This window comes from Tachyglossus aculeatus, chromosome Y2 (assembly GCF_015852505.1).
Source record: "Tachyglossus aculeatus isolate mTacAcu1 chromosome Y2, mTacAcu1.pri, whole genome shotgun sequence".
NCBI lineage: Eukaryota > Metazoa > Chordata > Mammalia > Monotremata > Tachyglossidae > Tachyglossus > Tachyglossus aculeatus.
The window spans coordinates 3794334-3814041 of record NC_052094.1 but is presented as its reverse complement, the minus strand read 5'-3'; the positions used below and the strand labels follow the sequence as shown (position 1 = coordinate 3814041).

Here is a 19708-nt window from a genome sequence, read left to right as displayed (position 1 = left end):
GAGGATTTGTCTTCCTCACCTCCCTCCCATTTCAGCTGCTAGAGAAGAGGGAGATCAGACTGGTGTCGGAAGTCCATGTAGGGAATCTTCTTTGGGTTTGAAGGTAATTGGTAAGGAGGCACAGTGCTCTTAAGAGCACCATGTGGAGAAGCAGCATGGCCTAGTGGAAAGAGCATGAGCCTGGGAGACAGAGGACCTGAGTTCTAATCCTAACTCTGCCTCCAGTCTACTGTGTGATGTAGGTCAAGACCCTTAAACTTCTCTGGGCATCAGTTTCTTCACCTGTTATACAGGAATTAGTTCTTTCTCCCTCTGACTTAGACTATGAGGCACAGGTGGGACATGGACTGTGTCCAACCTGAAGATCTTGCTTCTACCCCAGGGTTTAATACAGTGTCTGCCACATAGTAAGCACTTAACAAATAGCATTTTTTTTAAAAAAAAGAAAGTTCTGTGTAGAGGTGGTTCATTAACTTTGTCAAGTTAGTTGTCTAAGGTTTCATAACTAGCCAGTCAGTAGTAGGCCCAGGCCAGGGCCCTTTCTGCTAAAATCGTTGTTCGACTGTAAGCCCTGTTATTGGTCCATGGAAAGAGCACAACTGTGACCATCAGCAGGCAAAGGTTCTAGTCTTAGCTCCACTAGTTGGGACTCTTCTGTCTCAGAGGTGAAGATTTCTTACTGGACAGCCACCGAGGGCATGGATGGGTCCAACTGGGATCCTGAAAAGTAGCTGGCTAACGTAAACGTCAAAGACCACAGAGACAGCCCTGGGCTGTGCTCACTTTGGCCTTAAATGGGTAACTCTGGCTTGCACTTCCCTATGTGCTGCCCTCCCACCAACTTTCTCTTTGCCCTTTTAGTCCTCTCAGTCCTGAAGTCTCAGACCGACACTTACTCGTCATTGTCGCCAGGAGTCTCCATCATCGTGTACCCCCCAAAGGAGCATTTTCTTTCTGCATTTTGCTTTTACCTCTCTGACCCAACTATTCATGCAAGCTGCTTCCTGCTCTTCTTTGGAGTGGTTGAGAAAGTGTCCCTGCCCTCCCCAGTCTAGGATTGAGTGAATTTTGGTTAAGAAGCTGTGAATTTAGCTGTGAAGCTATTAAAACTGAACTGGGTTTTCATCCTTGCTCTGCTACTTGTCTGTTTTGTGACCTTGGGCAAGTCACTTTACTTCTCTGTGCCTCAGTTACCTCATCTTTAAAATGGGGACTGAGACTGTGAGCCCCACGTGGGACAGGGACTGTGTCCAACCTGATTTACTTGTATCCACCCCAGCCCTTAGTATAATGCCTGGCACATAGTAAGCGCTTAACAAATACAATTATAAATATTACGTTTTGTCATCCTTCTGTTTTCTTTCCTCAGGTATAATGCTTCCCTTCTGGAAGAAGGGAAGATAATGCACAAACTGAGTCACAGTAGGCTAGTGAAGCTCCTAGGCTTTATTTTGAAAGATGGCAACTATTCTCTGGTGGTGGAATACATGCAGAAGGGAAACTTGATGAAGGTGCTTAACTCATTGTGTGACTGTTTTCTACATGTTCGGAGTTGGTTGTGTGCCACCCATTATGGTTTGCATTCTGATGTTTGAGAATGTTCAGATCTAGAAACTCCTGTAACTTGTTTACCCCAAACACTGGCCTGGTGGAATTTATGACCAGAGCATTGCTACAACTATGACATTCACAGGTATTACAAATTTACAAATATTTACATGTAAATGGAAAAATATTTCCTATCTAGGATTGTCTTGGGTCCATTTACCACATCGTGAAACCGTGCTATTCTTAAGTTGTGAATAGAAACATCCTTTGATCTGGGAGCCTATGTGAAACAAGTAGGGCAATAGGAAGCTGGAAACTTCCCTTTCAAAACTAAGCAAGCACCACATTTCTCATTTCTTATAATGTACCCCAAATCCCTTTCAGGTTGGAATTCCAGGGTCTTGGGACCCAAACAGAAATCCAGGACTGTAGCTCTTACTTAGATGTACCCACCATCATGGGAGACTTGGGCCCGAGGGGAACTATATGATCGATGAATTAGAAGACTTTATTGAGCACACACTGGCTACACAGCACTGAACTGTGTGCTTGGGAGAGTGCAGTAGAAATAGTAGACATAATCCCTACCCTCAAGGAGTTTGCAATCCAGTGCAGCACCATTTCCCTTTCCCTTCAGTCTCCAACGAAAACATTCCAGAGGACTCTGAGATCCATGTGTTGGACAATGTGGAAAATTGAAGTCCTAATGCACAGTGCAGTCATGTGGCCTAATACAACATGGGGCTAGGAGTTAGAGGATCTGTGTTCTAATCCAAGCACCGCCACCTGCCTCAGCGACCTTGGGCAAGTTACTTAACTTCTCTGTGCCTCAGTCCCCTCGACTGTAAAATAGGCATTCAGTACTCGTCTTCCCTCCTCCTTAGACTGTAAACCCCCTGTGGGACAGGGACTGTGTCTAACCTGCTTAACTCAAATCTACCCCAGTGCATAGAGCAGTGCTCGACACATACTAAATGCTTAATAAATACTGTAATTGTTGTTATTAATGAAAACTTGAAGGAAAGTAATACTCCCAGGTGAATCACATTCTGTTAATTCCACTTAGTAGTCAGTCCTCAACTCCCCAACTTGCTTGTCCCTCCATTGTCCCACTGGGAACATAATGTGGAGAAGTGAGAGAATGTCTAAGGCACTGCTAATACCACCAGCATGATAATCAGTGCCCTCCTGCAGGTCCTTGATCTAGAGGCTCCTCTGTAGTTCATGCCCTGGGTTCTAATTTCAGCTCTGCCACAGGCCTGCTGTATAGATTTGGGCAAGTCGCTTAACCTCATTGTGCTTCAGTTACTTTCTGTTCTCCCTCCCGCTTAGGGTGTGAGACCCATGTGGGAAAGGGATTGGGTCAGATCTGTTTATACGGTATCAACTCCAGTGCTTAGAACAGTGGGTGGCACACAGTAAGTGCTTAATTCCACAATTTTATTATTACCCTTAAAAGGGGGATTTTAGACTGTGAACCCCCATCCCATTACTTTCCCCAGTATGTGGCATGTGGTAAGTAAGCACTTAATAAATTCCATTACTATGATTAAGGCCTTAGGACCTAGAAGAAAAAACAATTTCACTGAACAGGGAACTACCTGATGGTTGTAAATGTGATGTTGAAATAGAGAAAATTCACCTGTGAGGAGACAGCTTGTTGAATAAATTATTGGGGATCCATTCACTAGCCTGCTAGGCCTCCTCCAGGAGGCCTTCCCAGACTGAGCCCCCTCCTTCCTCTCCCCCTCCTACCCCTCCCCATCTCCCCCCTTACCTCATTCCCCTCCCCACAGCACTTGTATATATGTATATGTGTTTGTACATATTTATTACTCTATTTATTTATTTATTTTATTTGTACATATTTATTCTATTTATTTTATTTTGTTAATATGTTTTGTTTTGTTCTGTGTCTCCCCCTTCTAGACTGTGAGCCCACTGTTGGGTAGGGACCGTCTCTATATGTTGCCAACTTGTACTTCCCAAGTGCTTAGTACAGTGCTGTGCACGCAGTAAGTGCTCAATAAATACGATTGAATGAATGAATGAATGAATAAATGAATGAATAGAGCATTGTCTTGTCTAACCTATTGTTATTGTCTTTGAAAAGATGTTATCACTTTGTTTTAGACCAGTATCCCCTTGTCTGTGTAACGGAGAGCTATTCTGGAGATCATCAAAGAAATGAACTACTTGCATGGAGAAGGTGTAATCCACCAAGACTTGAAGCCAGAAAACATCCTTGTTGATGATGACTTTCACATTAAGGTGAATGTATACTCCCAGAAAAGAGGCAATACCCTTAGTCTGTACATAGGTATATATCAGGTGATCTTCGCACTTGGTGGTTACTCCAAAATCTTAGCAGTTGATGGTTAGGGTGAAAAGCAAGGGGACCAAGGTTTAAATTCTACAGTGTCAGCAATGAAAGATTGATTTTCCAGGAATTACTGCAGTCTCATAAAGACCACTTTTAAGAGCCTTGCTCTAAATTCTAATAACCCAGATTTGTATCATGAGTACCCGCAATTCCAGAGAAAGGGAGTTTTGATCTTTGCTTTCTTCTCATGATCTCATTTTGGACATTTTTTACCAGTGGGGCAAAGATAGAACATTGATCTGAACTGTCTTGGCATTGCTCGTGTCATTCTGCTACTTGTTTTACTCCCATCACTGCTCTGCCCATCAGCCTTTTTTTACCCTTTCCATTTTTTTCATAGCCCTTAAATCTCCCTCCTTTCATTTTGCCCTTCTCATTGTGCCCCAGTGGACAGAACATGGGCCTGGGAGTTAGAGGAACTGGCTTCTATCCCCTGCCATACCACTTAACCACTGTGTGACTTGGGACAAAATCATTTGACTTTTCTGTGCCTCATTTTCCTCACCTTTAAAGTGGGAATTAAATTACCTGTTCTCCCTCCCTATTAGGCTGTTGGCCCTATGTGGGCCAGGGACTGCATCCAACCTGGTTATCTTGTATCTCTTCCAGCCCTTATTAGCACACAGTAAGTGCTTAACAATTATAAATACTATTCTCCTCCCCTTAGGTCCGGCCAGCAATTCCAAAAGACAAGAAGTCGTTGTACTCATACAGCCCTTGTACTCAAGAGTATTGACTGCATAATGAAACTCTTGGGGCTGCATATTGCTTGGTATGAAATGGTTTTTGGGGTAACCAGTGGAAGAAACTGTTCAGTGGAGACTGACTACCGGATCAATATTTGCTACCGAAGCCGGCACGAGTTACCTGAAAAGAAAGAAGAATACTATATTAACTGAAACTATTATCCTGACAGTTTTCCAGTGTCATAGAAGTTAATTAGAGTTCCAGCCATGGCCTGTTATTGTTTTCATTCTTGTCAGATGTGCCTTCTGCTTTCTCACAGCATCTGGTTGCTTTATGAGATAATCCGCTCTCTCATTCACCCCTCACATCCAAGCTGTCTCCAAAACCTGCTGGTCTCAGCTCTGCAACATTGCCAAGATCCGTCCTTTCCTCTCCATCCAAACCGCTACCCTGCTCGTTCATGCTCTCATCCTATCCCGTCTGGACTACTGCATCAGCCTTCTCTCTGATCTCCCATCCTCATGTCTCTCCCCACTTCGATCCATACTTCATGCTGCTGCCCGGATTGTCTTTGTCTAGAAACGCTCTGGGCATATTACTCCCCTCCTCAAAAATCTCCAGTGGCTACCAATCAATCTGCACATCAGGCAGAAACTCCTCACCCTGGGCTTCAAGGCTCTTCATCACCTCGCCCCCTCCTACCTCACCTCCCTTCTCTTCTTCTACAGCCCAGCCCGCACCCTCCGCTCCTCTGCTCCGCTCCTCTTCTCACCATGCCTCGTTCTCGACTGTCCCACTGTCGACCCCCGGCCCACGTCATCCCCCTGGCCTGGAATGCCCTCTCTCTGCCCATCTGCCAAGCTAGCTCTCTTCCTCCCTTCAAGGCCCTACTGAGAGCTCACCTCCTCCAGGAGGCCTTCCCAGACTGAGCCCCCTCCTTCCTCTCCCCCTCACTCCCTCTCCATCCCCCATCTTACCTCCTTCCCTTCCCCACAGCACCTGTATGTATGTATATATGTTTGTACATATTTATTACTCTATTTATTTATTTATTTATTTAACTTGTACATATCTATTCTATTTATTTTATTTTGTTAATATGTTTGGTTTTGTTCTCTGTCTCCCACTTGTAGACTGTGAGCCCACTGTTGGGTAGGGACTGTCTCTACATGTTGCCAACTTGTACTTCCCAAGTGCTTAGTACAGTGCTCTGCACACAGTAAGTGCTCAATAAATACGATTGATTGATTGATTGATTGATAGAGGCCTTAGAAAAACCCCTAAATAGCTGGTAAGCTCAGAAGAAACTTCTGGAGAAAAAAAAAGTCTCTTGGTTGTTAGGAAACCATAAAACTGTGTGGTGCACAATTCCTGGGAAAACAAACCTAAATCTGAAATGTACTGGGAAGTCTATGGTTTATGCAAGGTTTGGCTTCACTGCAGATTTTTTGGAGAAGAGTGTGGCCTAGTGGATGGAGTCCAGGCCTGGGAGTCAGAAGGACCCAGATTTTAATCCTGGCTCTGTCACCTGCCTGCGTGGGACCTTGGGCAAGTCACTTCACTTTTCTGTTCCTCAGTTCCATCATCTATAAAGTGGGGATTAAGACTGTGAGCCCCATGTGGGACAGGGACTGTGTCCAGCCCAATTTGCTTGTATCCACGTCAGCACTGATTACGATGCCTGGCACACAGTAAGTGCTTAACAGATATCACAATTATTATTCCAAGTGGAGCCCTGCCCACATTTTGCTTGCAACCTGCAGAACCGCCACTCTGATTTGATCCTGTTTTGCAGATAGCCAATCTGATGTTGCCACCTTCAAAACATGGAGTAGGCTGACTAAAGAGGAAAACAATAGGCAGAGGAAAATGAACAGCGCCCCCGAGCCAGCTGCTGGTACCCTCTTCTACATGGCCCCTGAGCACTTGAGCAACTTCAACACCAAGACCGCAGTGAAATCAGATGTGTACAGCTTCACCATTGTGCTCTGGCCAGTTTTTGCCAATAAGGAGCCATATGAACATTAGATGTTTGGGCTTTTTAATTGACTAGTTTTTTCATATGAAATCAGTACCCCCACATTGAGAATGCACTTTTTAAAACTGAGAGGATTTCTTCCTTGGAAATCAGAGAATTGTAGTCTGATCTTGAAAATATGTCCAGTGCCTGAAGCATGAAAAGAATTATAACATAACATTCATTCATTCATTCAATCATATTTATTGAGCGCTTACTGTGTGCAGAACACTGTACTAAACGCTTGGGAAGTATAAGTTGGCAACATATAGAGACGGTCCCTACCCGACAACGGGCTCCCAGTCTAGAAGGGGGAGACAGACAACAAAACAAAACATATTAACAAAATAAAATAAATAGAATAGTAAATGTGTACATGTAAAATAAATAGAGTAATACATCTGTACAAACATATATTAAGGTGCTGTGGGGAGGGGAAAGAAGTAAGGCGGGGGGATAGGGAAGGGGAGAGGAAGGATGGGGCTCAGTCTGGGAAGGCCCCCTGAAGGAGGTGAGCTCTCAATAGGGCTTTGAAGGGAGGAAGAGAGGTAGCTTGGTGGATGTGTGGAGGGAGGGCATTCCAGGCCAGGGTGGGGATGTGGGCCGGGGGTCGATAGCAGGACAGGCAAGAACGAGGCACAGTGAGGTGGTTAGCAGCAGAGGAGCGGAGGGTGTGGGCTGGGCTACAGAAGGAAAGAAGGGAGGTGAGGTAGGAGGGGGTGAGGTGATGGAGAGCCTTGAAGCCAAGAGTGACGAGTTTTTGCCTGATGCATAGATTGACTGGTAACCACTGGAGATTTTTGAGGAGGGGAGTAATATGCCCATAGTGTTTTTGCACAAAGATGACCTGGGCAGCAGCGTGAAGTATAGATTGAAGTGGGGAGAGACAGGACGATGGGAGATCAGAGAGGAGGCTGTTGCAGTATCCAGTCGGGATAGAATGAAAGACTGAACCAGCAGGCTAGCAGTTTGGATGGAGAGGAAAGAGTGGATCTTGGTGATGTAGCGGAGGTGAGACCGGCAGGTTTTGGTGACGGATTGGATGTGAGGGGTAAACGAGAGAGCAAAGTCGTGGATGACACCAAGGTGTTATCCCGGCTTGTGAGATGGAAAGGTTGGTAGTGCAATCAACAGTGATGGGAAAGTCAGGGAGAGGTCAGGGTTTGGGAGGGAAGATAAGGAGTTCAGTCTTGGACATATTGAGTTTTAGATGGCGGGCAGACATCCAGATGGAGATGTCTTGAAGGCAGGAGGAGACCCGAGCCTGAAGGAAGGGAGAGAGAGCAGGGACAGAGATGTAGATTTGGGTGTCATCAGTGTAGAGATGATAGTTGAAGCCAAGGGAGTGAATGAGTTCACCAAGGGAGTGAGTGTAGATACAGAACAGAAGGGGACCAAGAACTGACCCTTGAGGAACCCCTACAGTAAGGGGATGGGAGGGGGAGGAGGAGTCCGCAAAAGAGATTGAGAATGAATGGCTGGAGAGATAAGAGGAGAACCAGGAGAGGACATAGTCTGTGAAGCCAAGGTTGGATAGCGTGTTGAGGAGAAGGGGGTGGTCCACAGTGTCGAAGGCAGCTGAGAGGTCAAGGAGGATTAGGATAGAGTAGAAGCCATTGGATTTGGCAAGCAGGAGGTCATTGGTGACTTTTGAGAGGGCTGTTTCTGTGGAATGTAGGGGATGGAAGCCAGATTGGAAGGGGTCAAGGAGAGAGTTGGCAATGAGGACTTCGAAGCAGTGGGTGTAGATGACTTGTTCAAGGAGTTTGGAAAGGAATGATAGGAGGGAGATAGGGCGATAACTAGAAAGGGAAGTGGGGTCAAGAGAGGGTTTTTTTAGGAAGGGGGCGACGTGGGCATGTTTGAAGGCAGAGGGGAAGGAACCAGTGGAGAGTGAGCGGTTGAAGATGGAAGTTAAGGAGGGGAGGAGGGACGGGGTGAGAGGTTTCATAAGATTAGAGGGAATGGGGTCAGAAGCACAGGAGGCCAGAGTAGCACTTGAGAGGGGGGGAGAAGATCTCATCTGAGGATACTTCTGGGAAGGATGGAAGAGTAGCGGAGAGGGTTGAGAGCTGGGGGGTTGGAGAAGGGGAAGGGTTGACTTTGGGGTGCTCAGACCTGATGAAGTTAATTTTACTAATGAAGTAGTAGGCCAGATTGTTGGGGGTGAGGGAAGGAGGAGGGGAGGAACAGGGGGCCTGAGAATGGAGTTAAATGTATGGAAGAGCTGATGGGGATGATGGGCGTGGGTGTCAATAAGGGAGGAGAAATAGTTTGGCAAAGGAGAAGGCAGAGTTAAGGCAGGAAAGGGTAAACTTGAAGTGACTGAGGTTGGTTTGGTGTTGGACTTTCACCAGCAGCGTTCAGCAGCTCAAGCATAAGAGTGAAGCAGGCGGACTGTGGCAGTGATCTAGGGCTATGGGTTAGTGGTACGAGAGCAGCGAAGGGAAAGGGGAGCAAGGGAGTCGAGCTTAGTAGAGAGGGTAGAGTTGAGAGCAGTAATCTGAACATCGAGATTGGGTAGAGAGGAAAGGGAGGCGAGTTGGGGTGTGAGGCGCTCAGAAAGATGGATGGGGACGAGAGGGCGGAGGTCTCTGTCAGATAGTAATATAGATTTACAGGGGAGAGGAGTGTGAGTGAGGAGGTAGATGAGAAGGTTATTATCAGAGACAGCGATTTCAGAGTTGGTGAGGGTGGAGATAATGCAGCGAAAGGAGATGATGAGGTCAAGGGTTTGACCAAGTTGTTGAGTGGGCGAGGTGGGGTGGAGCAGGAGGTTGGCAGCGTCAAGGAGAGACAGAAGGCGAGCAGCAGAAGAGTCACCAGGGATATCCATGTGGATGTTGAAGTCTCCGAGGATCAAAGTGGGCATGGAAAAGGAGAAAAGGAAGGTGAGGAAGGGGTTAAAATTGTTAAAGAAGTTGGAGTTGGGACCTTAGGGGCGGTAGATGATGGCTACAAGAATGTGGAGGGGGTGATCAAGGCAAATAATGTGGGCTTCAAAGGAAGGGGAGAAAAGGGAAGGAGGAGGAGGGATAGTGCGAAAGCGACATTGGGGGGCGAGAAGGAAACCGACACCTCCTCCTTTCCCGGTGAGTCTGGGGGTGAGTCTTCTCCCACTCGGAGAAGAAGAAGCCTCCGCTGGAGAGGGCAGCAAAAGAGACTGTGTTATTCAGTGACAGCCATGTTTCAGTTAGGGCGAGGAGGAGTAGGGAACTGGAAAGGAATAGGTCCAGGATGAAAGGGAGCTTACCTATAATGGAGCGGGGATTCCAAAGGCCACACTTGGCAGCAGCTGTGGAGAGAGGGGAAGGAGTGGGAAGGGTGCGAGGGGTGGGAAGGGTTTGGATTGGGATGAGTTGGCGGAGGCCTGGGCAGGGAGAGTGTGAAGAGGGGTGGTGATGAGAAAGGAGAACTGGGATGGGGTGGGGGCAGGGCGGAGGGGAGGGAGGGGGCTGGGAGTGAGGAGTTGAGGATTGGAGCCGGTACAGAGGGATCCTGGGTAGGGGGTGAGAGGGAGTGGTGGGGGGGGGGGAAAGGGAGGGAAAGAGCTGGGTGGGAGAGGGGAAGGGGAAGGTGAGGAATGGGAATGGCAGTTGGGAGCAGGGGAATTGATAGTTCATGGTGAGGTCAGCAAGGTAAATGACAGCACAGCCGGAGGTTAATTGAAATGCAGTAGCAATAACAATAGCAATGATATAAGTAGGTGCTGACATGACAGGTTAGTTAACAATTAGCATGCTATGGCAATAATAAAATAGGCAGATGATGATATCACAGAGAGCAGATAACTACTATGTGATGGCAAAAAATAATCAGATGATGACATCACAGAGAGCATTTAACAATTAACATTGTTAATTGTTAACAATGTTAACAGAGAAGCAGCATGGCTCCGTGGAAAAGAGCCAGGGCTTTGGAGTCAGAGGTCATGGGTTCAAACCCCAGCTCCACCAATTGTCAGCTGTGTGACTTTGGGCAAGTCACTTCACTTCTCTGTGCCTCATTTACCTCATCTGTATAATGGGGATTAAGACTGTGAGCCTCATGTGGGACACCTGATCACCTTGTAACCTCCCCAGTGCTTAGAACAGTGCTTTGCACATAGTAAGCACTTAATAAATGCCATTATTATCATTATTATTAACATGCAATGGCAGTAGAATAAGCAGATGATGACATCATCGAGAGACGTTAGCAATTAACATTCGATGGGAATAATAAAATAGATGATGACATCACAGAGAGCAGTTAACAGAAATCGCCAGCGTGTTCACCGAAAACAGTCAGTCGTATTTATTTAGTGCATACCACATGCAAAGCATTGTACTAAGTGCTTGGGAGGGTCTGTAACAACAAACAGACATGTTCCCTGCCCACAGTGAGTTTGCCATCTAGAGGGGGAGACATACAATAATATAAATAATTATAGATATGTAGGTACATAAGTGGTGTGGGGCTGGGAAGAGGGGATAATAATAATAATAATAATAATGGCATTTATTAAGTGCTTACTATTTGCAAAGCACTGTTCTAAGCGCTGGGGAGGTTACAAAGTGATCAGGTTGTCCCACGGGGGTTCACAGTCTTCATCCCCATTTTACAGATGAGGGAACTGAGGCACGGAGGAGTGAAGTGACTTGCCCAAAGTCACACAGCTGACTAGTGGAGGAGCCGGGATTTGAACCCATGACCTCTGACTCCAAAGCCTGCGCTCTTTCCACTGAGCCACGCTGCTTCTCTGGTGAGCGTTATTCACCTTTATTGGTGCCGGGATGCAAGACCGAACAAATCCGCGTCCCGAGGGGGTGGGCAGTGTCCGTCGGTGGCAGGGGGCTGCCCTCCGACGGGGCAGGGAGCGGCTCGGGCCTCGTCGTCCTGGTGGGCGGTGCCGACGCGGAAATGCCCGTCGCCGCTCCTCCTCCGGCTACTGTGGCACCCGGGACTGTCCGGTGACCTGCGGCGGCGAATAGCGTCTTCCAAATGTCCAGGGACTCCAGGGCCTGGTCCTGGAAGTGAAGTAGCTTCCTCTCCATGGGCTCCGTCACTTTGGCCAACAACCGCAGCTCCTGCACCAGCGCGCGGGTGGTCCGGTGGATCTGATGCAGTTCGCAGAGCACGGCCTCTCTGCCCACGGCCTCGTCCTCCTTGGCATCGCCCATGGCTCGCCGCCGCCGCCGCCCAACTGGACCGCCGCCGCCGTCCGGGCTCCTGACGGATGAATAAAGGAAGCAAGTCAGGGCGACGTAGAAGGGAATGGGAGAAGAGGAAAGGAGGGCTTAGGGAAGGCCTCTTGAAGGAGATGTGCCTTCAGTAGGGCTTCGAAGGAAGGGGGGAGTAATTGTTGGTTAAGAGGATATAATATTCCCAGCCTACCTTGTCTTGGTGGAATTTTTCTGGAGAATCTAGGCATATGGGAACTCTCTTGGAGGATGTCTGATGTGGGTTGTTAGACTCATGTAGCCAAGTGGCAGAAACAGGTAAAGAATCGGAATCCACAATTATCCAGAATCATTGCTAGGGCTACTTGCCTCTATTCCTGAGATCTCCTGAGGGGCTGTAGAGACTCAGTTCAATCCATGGGATTTATTGAGTGCTTAGTGTGTGCTCAGAACACTGTGCTAAGCATTTGGGAGAGCACAGTGCAACAGAGTTAATAGATATATCCCAGCATATTCCTAGGAGTTCATAGTCTAGTGGGGGAGACATAATAAATTAATATTATTATTAATAAAGTTATTTATCTATAATAAATCATAGATATAATAATAATGGTATTTGTTAAATGGTTACTATGTGTCAAGCACTGTTCTAAGCACTGGATATGTCTATAAGTGATGTGGGGTTGAGGATGAGGTGAATAGATGCAGCGTGGCTTAGTGGAAAGAGCATGGGCTTGGAAGTCAGAGGTTGTCGGTTCTAATCCCAGCTCTGCCACTTGTCAACTGTGTGACTTTGGGCGAGTCACTTAACTTCTCTGTGCCTCAGTTGCCACATCTGTAAAATGGGGATTAAGACTGTGAGCCACTCATGGGACAAACTGATTACCTTGTAATCCCCCCAGAGCTTAGACCAGTGCTTGGCACCTAGTAAGCGCTTAATAAACGCCATTATTATTATTATTATGTGCCTAATCTAAGTGCACAGGTGACATAGAAGGGAAGGGAGTAGGGAACAAAACAGCTTAGTCAGGGAAAGCCTCCTAATGGAGCTGTGATTTTAATTAGGCTTTAAAGGTGCGGAGAGCGGTGATCTGTTATATATGAAGGGGGAGGGAGTTTCAGGCCAGAGGTAGGATATGGGCAAGGGCTTGGCAGTGGGTTAGATGAGATCAGGTCATGGTGAGCAAACTGGCGCTAAAGGAACGAAGAGTATGAGCTGGGCAGTAGGAGGAGATGGGTGAGGTACGAGGGGACAGATTGATTGTGTGGTTTGAAGCCAATGGTAAGGAGTTTCTGCTCAATTTGGAGCTGTAAGGGGAAACCATTGGAGGTTCTTGATGAGTGGGGAGATGTGGACTCAACTTTGTTTAGAAAAATGATCCAGGCAGCAGAGTGAAGTAGGGACTGGAGCAGGGAGAGACAGGAGTCAGAGAGGTTAGTGAGCAGGCTTATGTAGCAGTCAGGGAAGGAGAGGCTAAGTGCTGGGATCGACATTGTAGCAGTTTGGATGGAGAGGAAAAGGTGGATTTTAGTGACATTGTAGAGTTTGGTGACGTATAGAATATGTGTGTCGAATGAGAGAGGTTAGTCAAATATAATGCCAAGGTTATGTATTTGTCAGATAAGGAGGATAGCGTTGTTTTCAACAGCAATGGGAAAGACTGAGGAGGATGATTTGGGTGGGAAGAGGAATTGTGTTTGCAGTATTGGAAAGACATACAGGTTGAGATGTCCCGAAGGCAGGAAAAAATGAGAGATTCAGGAAAGATTGGGAAAAAGAACTAAGGAGTACTGATCCAGACCTCCCTCAATATTTGATTGGTTCTGGAAAAATCGGCTGATGAATGAAAAGGTGGATATCTAGGTTACTACTGTTTAGGCACAATATAAATAGATCATTTGTTCCTGGATTTCTAGAATTGGATCCATTTTTTAAACATAATCCCATATTTGAACAGTTTTTTTTGTACTGGAAACCACACACTTTCACCCTCTTTTGTACCACAAAATACCTATATCAGTGGCCAGGAGTCTGGGAGCTGTGTGCCTGGAATCAACATTGCTAGATGAACAGTTCTCCATTTGGAGGGGCGAGGAGTTCATGTGAGACTTTATACAAGGGAGGCAGTGAGAGGAGGCCAGGTGGACCAGACTGAACACTTGGGATTGTGTTGGATTTGGACAGCCTCCCTCCAATTCTTCCTGCCATCATTCAGTGGTATTTACTGAACATTCACTCTGTGCAGAGCACTGTAGTAAGCACTTGGGAGAGTACGGTAGAGTAAGTGAACATGATTTCTGACCTCTTGGAGTTGCTGCCTTCTCCCTTCTGGGCTAGGCAGTCGGGGAGAAGATCTGGGAGGGGTAAATGCAGAGAACAATGAAATGTAGATCTACCTGTGTGCTGCTGCTTCCAGCATTCCAAGTCACACTGGCACAGGAGGTATTTTGTTCTGCCTTCAGGCTGGGGTGGCCCAGGAAGAGGTTAATAGTGGGAGGCAGAGACAGAGGCAGGGAAACAGGAATGGAACTTTCCTTTATTCAACTGAAAATCAGTCCATCGGTCATATTTATGGAGCGCTTATAGTGTGAGCACTGTACTAAGCACTTGAGAGAGCATAATACAACACATTCCCTAACTACAAGGAGTTTACAGTCTAGAGGATTAGACCCTCACAGTGAATGGGCTATAAACTTCATAAGCTTTTTCCCAAGTGTGCCTGCCCATATGTTCTACCTGGAAGCCTCCTTGGTTGCAGTCTGCTCTTGTTAACATACTCAACTGTGTGACTTTGGGCAAGTTGCTTCACTTCTCTGTGCCTCAGTTACTTCAACTGTAAAATGGGGGTTAAGATTGTGAGCCCCACTTGGGACAACCTCATTACCTTGTATCCCCCCCCCAACCCAGCGCTTAGAACAGTGCTTCGCATATGGTAAACACTTAACAAATACAATCATTACTGTTATTATTAATCTTCCATAACTACATGTGTTGATTAAAATGATATTAGGGGTGCAGGAGACAGTCTTCTGACAAAGCACATCCATCTGCAGAGGACGCAGTGTGATGTCGAAAGAAGCGTTTGTCAATGGGCACATGCTGTCAAGGCCCGGGTATTAAAGCAAGCGTTTAATTGTACTGCGGTTTTTGTCAAGAATGTAAACAAGGAGAGCCAAGTGAACTGTCTCCCAGCCAAAGAAGCAAGTTATTCTTGGACATCTCCATCAGGGAATGCATAAACTCATCACGTCATGCCTGTTGTGCTTATAAGGCACAATATCTATCTGGTGATAGGTAGACACACACGTATATGCATACATTAATATAAATATACCTCTTGATCACTGCAGAGTAAACTCCTTGAGGGCAGAAATCATGTCTTCTAACTCTTTTTTGTAGTATCCTTAGCTCTTAGTACAGAACACTCTCGGATGTTCAGTAAGTACTAAGGATTGAAAGTTTCCTGTCATAATCAGACACCATTGACATTGAAATTCACCTGTGAGTGTGGGCAACTGAAAAGCCCAGTATGGATACCAATCAGTTAATCAGTCAGTGATATTTAGTGAGCACTTACTGTGTGCAGAGCACTGTACTGAGCACTTGGGGAAAATACAGTTCAACAGAGCTGGTAGACTCGATCTCTGCCCAAAAGGAACTTAGAGTGTATGGGGGATACGGATCTTAAAATAGATTAGGGATAGGATAATAATAATTATGGTATTTGTTAAGCATTTACTATGTGCCAGGCATTGTATTAAGTGCTGGGGTGAATACAAGCAAATCAGGTTGGACACAGTCCCTGTCCCACATGGGGCTCACAGCCTCAATCCCCATTTCACAGATGAGGTAACTGAGGCACAGAGAAGTGAAATGACTTTCACACAGCAGACGAGTGGCAGAGTCAGGATTAGAACACATGACCTTCTGACTCACAGGCCCACGCCCTATCCACTATGCCATGCTGCTTCCAGCTACAGACTTCAGGCAGTCAAATCCCGGAGGGAACAAACGCCTATGGGAAAGAAACACTTGAAGAGAAAGACCCTAATGAGTCATCTCTTTGTGTTGCAGATGCTATCTGGGGCATTATAGGTGGTAACAGGCCAAACATGGAGGACATCAGGGAGAGCTGCCCAAAGGAAATCATTGACCTAATGGAACAATGCTGGAAGGATCCAGAAGACATTTAAAGGTATGAATTCCCTTTCTTTTCAGGTAGGATGCTGACTGGAATTCAATTTTCAGTTAGCAAAAAGAAGTCCCAATTTCCTTCTGATTTCAAGTAGAATCCTGGAGCTTTTCAACAATTTTTTCCTTTAAAAGAGGTCACTACTTAGGCCCAGAGCAAACAATAATCACCTCATTTTATTCATTTCCCCCTTTAACCCTGCTTCACTAATCTTTATAGTATACTCTTTGCTCCTTTTGACTTCTGATGATGGTGTATTCCCTGTGCACCTCCATTCACTATTTTTCCTTGTTTGGTGTCTTCTCTCTTCTGACCAGCGTGAACAGGACTCATGTTTTGCCTTGCCAATGAGATAGACATATCCATTTCTGCACATCCTTTAGTGATCCAGGGCACCTGCTGCTGGTGGGTTGATGGAGGAAGGCACAGGGTACTAGCGATTGCCAAGGAATCCACCCTTTTCCTTTTTCTCAGAAGGGTGGTACCAATCCCCTGACTCAGTCCACTATGGACCAGCTGCAAGTCTTCAGGAAACTAGTTCTTAAGACCTTTGTTTCCTAAGTCATCTCTGCTCCAATCCTTTCTCATGTTTTCTTCCACCCAGTTTTATGTCCCTAGAACTGCCTTTCTGGCTCTGGATCCTATCCCCTTCTGTCTTCACCTCCTCTGAATAGGCAGAGCAGAGATATCTCCTTCGGCTTCTCCAGTTGCATGTCTTCAGCTTCCTTCTATTGACTTCTTAGGATAATTTATAAGGTCAGGAACTTCCCTTATTTGATTTTTTTAATGATATTCATTAAGAACTTATATGTCAAATGCTTTTTCTAAGCGCTGGGTTAGATAGAAGTGAATTAAGTTGGACCCAGCCCCTGACCAACATGGGACTCTTAGTTTAAGTAGGAGGAAGAACAGGAGGCCTGAGGCATGGAGATGTTAAGCGACTTGCCCAAGGTCACACAGCAAGCATTTGGCAGAGCTGGGATTAGGACCCAGGTTCTCTTACTTCCAGGCCTTGCTCGTTTCATTAGATCATGCTGCCCTTTTACTGCTTATTTAATTCTTCCTCCTCCAAACAGCTGGTTGGAATCGGGAAGTGGGGAGCATGTTAACGGAGAGGGAAATGACAGGGGAAGAGAGTGTAGTGTGGGGACAGAGGACTCTAATCTCAAGGTCACTGAGAATAGAGTTCCCTCAGTGTCGCTATACTCAGTGGGCTGGAAGTTAGCAGAATTGAGGCTTTAGTTAGCTGTTGACTGCCCTCACCCCTGATGCAGAATAAAAGGGAATGGAAAAGGGAAATCAATCTCTGAATTCCTGATGGGGAAAGGTGTTAAAGTAGAAATACCCTGGCATCTCCTTTTTCACCTTTCTTGGGGAAAACTACATGGCTTTTGGTCACTCTGGTTTAGCACTCTGCTGCTGCTTCTTCCTTGCACCTACTTTACTTTCAAGTCTCCCTGTTTCTCTTGGGGACCCAAAACCATCCAACAACTTCCTTTCCACTCCCGACAGTGACCTGACTCCAGCTATCTCACTGAGGCTGAGATTTACCATTTCTTTCTCTAGTGCCCAATCGATCTTTAGTTAAATCCAGAAATAACAAAGAGGCCTCTCTTCAGTTTTGATTTGCCATCATTTGGCTCATAAAAATGATTCTGTATGCATACCTCTGAGTCACTAAAGTACCAGATCATCCTTTGAAGTTTTTAAATGCTGGTTTCTCATATATATTTCTAATAAAGTTTATGTATCTACGTGTAGTATTTAGGAGAATTTGATATTCTAAAGATTTCAGTTCAATATTTTTGCCTACGTACCAAAAAAATCTTTGTTAAAGAATTGATAATTGCCTTTTATTTATAGGAATTCACCAAAGATTCAGTCCTTTTTACCAGAAACATTTTGATAAAAATGTGGAGACAGATGTGATTAATTTGAAAGTAAGTAAAATGCTAGGTGCTTAGAAATGATGGTTCGAACCAAAATAGGGCAATATCTCAAACATGAAAATGACAGTAATATACCTGAGACTTTTTTTACTATCTTTTCTATTAGCCACAGTCAAAGCAATGAGTATAAGCTGTGAGTCTGTTCAGAAGGGCTTGTCTTCTGAGTGTGAGCATTGCTTCTGGTCTACACACCCAGTGACACATACCCTTTGCTGTTTGTCCAATGGAAAGAGTTCTGCTTTGGGGTTCAGGAGACCTGAGTTCTATCCTCGGTTCCATCTGTTGGGACAATGACACCAGCGGTGATGTTTTCTGAGAAAGACCTACCTTGGGCATTCCAAGAGGTGGACAGGGCTATTCAGAATCCTGGGAAAAAGAGCTGACCAATGTGGGCAGAGCCCACTGTTGGGTAGGGACTGTCTCTATATGTTGCCAACTTGTACTTCCCAGTGCTTAGTACAGTGCTTTGCACACAGTAAGCGCTCAATAAATACGATTGATGATGATGATGATGATGATGATAGTAATAATAACAGTAATAATTATGGTATTTGCTAAGCGCTTACTGAGTGTCAAGCACTGTTCTAAGAGCTGGGGAAGGTAATCAGGTCAGACTCAGTCCCTGTCATTCATTCATTCATTCAATCTGTCCCACACAGGACACAATCTAAGTAAGAGGGAGAACAGGTGGAACAGCCTGATCACTGTGTATCCCCCCAGTGCTTAGAACAGTGCTACACACATAGTAAGTGCTTAACAAATGCCAGTATTATTATTATTATTATTATTATTATTATTATTATTATTATTATTATTATTATTATTATCAGGTAACTGAGGCCCAGAGAAATTAATTGACTTGCCCAAGGTCCTGGAAAAGCCAGGACTAGAACCCATGTCCTCCATCTCCCAGTCCATGCCCTTTCCACTAAGCCACGCTATTCCTTCTCCACAGTGCAATCAGTCAGTGGTATTTATTGAGCATGTTCTGTGTACAGGGCATATACTAAGCACTTAGGAGAGTACAGCTGAGTTGGTAGATAGGATTCCGGCCCTTAAGGAGGTTACCAACTGGTGGCAAAGCTCACTACGGCTACTGAAGCAAATGTCTTCCGAGTCACAGCATTATGACACAACATTGGCATTGTGCCCAGGTCATTTGAGAGATAAAACACTTTAGCCTCTGGGTGTGATACCTTCCTTTCCACCTACTCACTCACTGCTCTTCCTAGTGCCCCAATGGAGACATGACTAACAGGAAAGTGAGAGCATCACTGCACAAACCACCAGCACTATAATCAGTTTCTTCTCACAAGGACTTGGTCTTCGAGTCTCAGGACCGAGGCTCATCCATAGTTCCCCGGGGAGAATTCAACTCAATCGCTGAGTATAGTGTTCTGCACTTGGGCACTCAATAAATACCATTGATAAATTGATCTCCACCATCAAGCTTAATGGTGAGGATCATTCTGTACTTGCATGCTGTGTGACCATGGGAAAGTCATTTCACTTCTCTGGGCCTCAGTTTCCTCATTTGTAAAATGGGAATTAATTATCTGTTCTCTCTCCCCGGCTTAGTCTGGGAGCCCCTTGTAGGACAGGGACTGAGTCCAACATGATTGTCTTGTATCTACCACGGTGCTTAGTAGTATATAGTGCTTGGTGTATAGTAAGTAATTAACACGTGACATTATTATTGTTGTTATTATTATTTTCCTTATTGCAACTGTATATTCTTATTCAGAGGAGTCATTAGGCTATATGTGCTT

At 45.6% G+C, this 19708-nt stretch overlaps 1 protein-coding gene across 1 annotated transcript in view; it reads left to right on the top strand.

Moving 5' to 3' along the window:
* The window catches only part of RIPK1 (receptor interacting serine/threonine kinase 1), a 28564-nt gene that overhangs the window by 2915 nt on the left and 5941 nt on the right, over nucleotides 1–19708 (top strand). Inside the window, 9 exon segments of the mRNA XM_038768082.1 lie at nucleotides 1370–1544; nucleotides 3682–3819; nucleotides 6414–6423; nucleotides 6426–6643; nucleotides 11418–11582; nucleotides 11702–11836; nucleotides 12089–12115; nucleotides 15773–15986; nucleotides 17854–17930. Of these exon segments, the coding sequence (XP_038624010.1) occupies nucleotides 1370–1544; nucleotides 3682–3819; nucleotides 6414–6423; nucleotides 6426–6643; nucleotides 11418–11582; nucleotides 11702–11836; nucleotides 12089–12115; nucleotides 15773–15986; nucleotides 17854–17930 (1159 nt within the window).